This window comes from Mandrillus leucophaeus, unplaced genomic scaffold, assembly GCF_000951045.1.
Source record: "Mandrillus leucophaeus isolate KB7577 unplaced genomic scaffold, Mleu.le_1.0 Scaffold10, whole genome shotgun sequence".
Taxonomy (NCBI): Eukaryota; Metazoa; Chordata; class Mammalia; order Primates; family Cercopithecidae; genus Mandrillus; species Mandrillus leucophaeus.
Window position 1 is genome coordinate 4,950,377 of NW_012098098.1, and position 4,386 is coordinate 4,954,762.

Genomic DNA, 4,386 nt, shown 5'->3' on the forward strand with positions numbered 1-4,386 from the left:
GCCCTCTTCTGGGTCTGTAGAAGGAAAGGCTCACAAAGCACAGCATATTCCGGGGTTTCGGGCGCAGAAACCTGCTTCTTGAGGGTCCTTCGTGTCCAAAGTTCCACCCTCCAGTGTGGGGCAGTCTTGCCCTAGGCCAGCCCTGGCCCGGGAAGACTGGCAGAGGCCCCAGGAAGACTGGGTGTGCCTCGGGCCGCACAGGAGAAAACCTCACAGTGGTCTTGTTTGAAGTCCAATTTATTTTACACAACACACAGGCTGCTGAGGGAATCCACCCGCACTGCACTCAGTTGAACTTCTGGCCCAGCGCCGCATCAAAGACTAAATCATGGGAGAAAGTTCACGCCCTGGCCTGGGCCACCCACCTTCAGCTCTCTCCTGTGTGTCACGGCACAGGCTGGCCCTGAGAGCTTCACCCAACACGGCTGGGTCCTGGGCGGACGTGGGCACAGCACTTGCCAGGCGCCCCTGGAGGGGGCTCTTCTGATACGCAAGGAGGAAGGAATGAGAGACCAACACATTCAGCCGAGGGGGATGCCTGTGCAGGGAGGGTAGAGAGAACACCGGGTTTTCAGGGAAGACCTCATCAAAGAGCCCACAGGCACGCCGCACTCATCAGCAAGCTGCCGAAATTACTCCACATACCGTTTTTAAGATTTTAAACTTGCCTCAAGGCATCTACAGAACAAAGCTGAATTCTAATGAAAATCCAATAAACATGAAAAGCCTTTCACCAACACCCAGCAGCCACACCACCCGTGAGCTCCAGCCCGCTCACCTCAGTCCTCCGCACCGCTCTCCTCTCCGCTGTCTTCGTCCTCATCCTCGTCTCCACCCTCAGCACCTTCAACCTCCTCACTGTCCTCTTCCGAGTCTGTCTCCTCCAGCCACTCCTGAGTTTCTTCAAAAGCAGAATGAACACACACAGATGTCAGCGCAGCTGGGGCAGGCGGGGGAGGCTGTGGGACGGTGGTGGCTACTTACTGGGGGGATTCCATCTTCTTACTTAAGAACCATGATGTGAAACCTAACTCCTGGCCGGGCGCAGTGGCTCACACCTGTAATCCCAGCACTTTGGGAGGCGCAGGTGGGTGGATCACCTGAGGTCATGAGTTCAAGACCAGCCTGGCCAACATGGTGAAACCCTGTCTCTGCTGGGTGTAGTGGTGGGCACCTGTAATCCCAGCTACTCAGGAGGCTGAGGCAGAAGAATCCTTTGAACACAGGAGGCAGAGGCTGCAGTGAGCCGAGATCGCACACTGCACTCCAGCCTGGGCGACAGAGTGAGACTCTGCCTCAAAAAAAAAGAAAGAAAAAGAAACCTAACTCCTATTCCCCGGCCCCCTTCAGATCCACAAAGAAAACAGACTGTGTTCCCCTGGGCGTCAAGGCAGAGACCCGAGATGGCAAACATGCAAAAGCACCCCCATAAGGGAGCAGCTGGCTGAGAGGGCCTCCTGCCACCCTCCACGCTGGCTCATGGTGCTCTCAGAAAACAGCAAACATCCTGCGCCAACGGTTCACTACCTTTCCCTGGATTTGTGGATTTTGCTTTCATCTCAGATCTTTAGAAACTGAACGGTGACTCAAGCCCAGCAGCAATCAGGGTAAAGGGGACGTGTGACTATGGCAGCAGAGGGGCCCTGGGTCAGACAGCAACGCTGGAGGCTCAGACCCAGGGCCTTGGGGCCCGGCACGGACGGCCGCCCACAAACAAGCATGCTGTGGACAGAGCAGCAGACGCGCCCGTGTCCTGTGCCGCCAGAACTGCAGCTCCTGTCAGCACCTGGGACAAAGGACGGACGTGCCCAGGATGGGCCCTCCTTTCCACAACAGGTCTGACCGTGGAGGCAGGGGGCATCGGCACAGGCCGCCTCTGGGCGGCTTGCAGGGCTTGCTTCCGAGTGACGCGACACACGACCGTCGGCTCTCGCCCCCAGGCACGGAGGCACCAAGTCGCCTGGCTCACCTGGGTCCATCTCCACCAAGGTCTTCCACGCCTCCATCCTGTGCAGGTCCAGGCAGTGCAGGTCGCTGAGGGTGACCTGGCGGTCGCCAGCCTCAAACATGCCCCCGTAGACGTAGAGCACCCCGTGCTTCACGGCCAGCATGGCGTTGGAGCGAGGACACGGCCCGGGTGTGGGGCTGCCGGCCTCCTCGAGGCTGTCTTCGTCCTCAGACTGGGGCTGCCCTGCCGAGCCTGGGGCGGAGAGCACCTGCTTAATGGTGACCACGGTCCCATCCTCGGTCACCACCTCCTTGACCACCTCCACAGGCGCCTGCGTGCCAGCTCCCCCACACGCCAGCTTGCTGCCACCTTCGGGCTCCTCTCTTCTGCCCCGTCTGCGCTTCTTCTTCTCAGACTTGGGCCCCTATTAATAGACCGAGGGAGCAGAGAGCAGCAGCTTCAGCGAGGCAGCGGTCGGTCCTGCTATGCCTACGAGGCCAGGCAAGGGTTTGCGGGGACCACCCACAAGCATGGGGAGTGTGTGACCCAGGAGGGCGCCGTCCCTGACTGCCCTGGGTGCAGGCACTCGGCAGCAGAAGCACGCTCCTGTCTTGCACTGGCCTCGCCGTTCACTCCTGGGCTGGGGGAGAAAACCCCCCATCGCGTGTCCTCACTGAGGGGCGGCTCCACACCTCCACTGAGAGGTGGACAGGCCACCAGATCCCAGACCCAGTGCACCAGTCCCTCGGGCTCCGACGCTCACCTTGGGAAAACCCAATCCACGGACAGTGCTAGCTCCCGGAAGGGCTGGGGAAGCCAGGCTGAGGGGCTTCCTCCCCTTTCCCAAGGAAGACCAACGGCCAGGCCCGCAACCCCAGCTCATTTACTACAAACGGCGAGTCGGAGAGGGGCCCTTCCTCACCAAACGTTTCTAAAGGGGAGCTCTCAGGTCCAGGGTGCCTCCTGCAGGACAGCCGTCCATCCCTCTCTGTCCTATTTCCCTGGCTGTGTGGCAGCGGTCAGTTTGGACCCTTCTGTCACAGCCTTTGCCATTTTGTCACAAAATGCTGCCAACTCACGAGGTGACATTTGCCAGGTTATTTCCAAATTTTCCAAGGATCACTACCTCCAGATCAACTCAAAGTCAGCTTCACATTCTAGACTTCTAAGACCCACTCTGTATCTGTACTCTCCAACAATGAGTTTCGAAAGGGAAAGCTCCCTAAGGTCCTCCGTGATCCCGGGAAATGTCAAGGGCCCTGTGATGACACAGTTTGAGAACTGTGACACTAGCTGGGGTCAAAACGTTCTCTGAAGAAAAGCCACAGGGGAAACCTGTGCAGACTCTGCTTGGAGTAATTCCTCCTAAAGTCAAAGAGCGAGGTGAACTGTGGATCCAGAAACGAACCCTTGTGTTTTCCCAGTGTCCAGCCCAGGTGCCACCACGCGTCAAGAGCAGCTCTTTGCAACCAACGGGGACCAGCCCTCCTTGTCTCTTTCTGGGTCCAGTTGACCTGGTACACTCGGAGACCCTGAGGCCAAGTGGGGGATCCTCTTCTGGGACTGTCACCCACTGCTGTGCCTGTGCTGGGCTGGCCCTGGACAGCAGCTGTGCCCATGCGGACAGTAAAGATGGTGCCAGAAACCAGGGGAGCTCAAATGTCATAACAACACAGGCTGGTCCGCACCAGGACCTCCAGCAAACCCTTCTCACACAGAGGGCCAGGGAGGTCCCGGGCACCTCAGTCTGGGGAGAGTGGCTCCTGAGGCAGCAGCACCGCCAGCATCCAGGATGGGCTGAGGGAACCATGACCAAGGGCTGTCCAAGCCTAGTCACCCAGGACACAGGCAGAGACAGAACCCCGGCCCCTCTTGAGAGAGCTCACGGGCTCTGGGGGCCCCGACACCCAAAGCTGCTGGAGGGAGGCAGGGACCGAGTTAGGGCCGCGCACCACGGCGCATACCACTCAGAGGTTGCCCTACCTTCAGCTGTCCCTCAAACCAGCGGTTCCTGGTGGCATCGTAGAAGTACAGATCGTTGAAGAACTCGCCCGCCAGGCTCTCCTCCTCTTCCTCGTCACAGACACCCCCGAAAAACAGCGTCTGGTGATTCGGGGCCATGGCCACGGAAAAGCCAGACCGTGGGGTGGGCTTGACCCCCGAAGGGTTCATCCGAGTCCACACCCACTTGTCTGTCAAAAGAGAGCAAGGAAATGGGATAAGAACAGAAGGAAGGACCCTGAGAGCCAGTCCAGGACACACCCAGGACCCCAGGGGCCCCCCAGAACGGGGTAAATGAAAGCCGTGAGACTGCAGGCAAAAACCCTGCTCCCGCTGCAGAAGAACAGACACCATTCGACGCCCCTTGAGTTCCACCCTTCTCCTTAAGAGAGCTGGCATTCAACAGCTTTCCACACACCCCAAGCACCTCTGACCAC

At 58.9% G+C, this 4,386-nt stretch overlaps 1 protein-coding gene across 3 annotated transcripts in view; it reads right to left on the reverse strand.

The window, feature by feature from the left end:
• Window positions 1–219: 219 nt before the first annotated feature.
• The window catches only part of KLHDC4 (kelch domain containing 4), an 86,523-nt gene continuing 82,356 nt past the window's right edge, over window positions 220–4,386 (reverse strand). For 2 of the 3 annotated variants that reach the window (XM_011971755.1, XM_011971747.1), the window contains 4 exons: window positions 3,932–4,140; window positions 1,970–2,372; window positions 779–901; window positions 220–483 (listed from right to left, as the gene is read on the reverse strand). In XM_011971755.1, coding sequence (XP_011827145.1) covers window positions 780–901; window positions 1,970–2,372; window positions 3,932–4,140 — 734 coding nt within the window. In that variant the 3' untranslated portion in view covers window positions 220–483; window position 779. The remainder of the gene's footprint in view (window positions 484–778; window positions 902–1,969; window positions 2,373–3,931; window positions 4,141–4,386) is intronic. The other variant, XM_011971759.1, reaches the window with a different exon arrangement.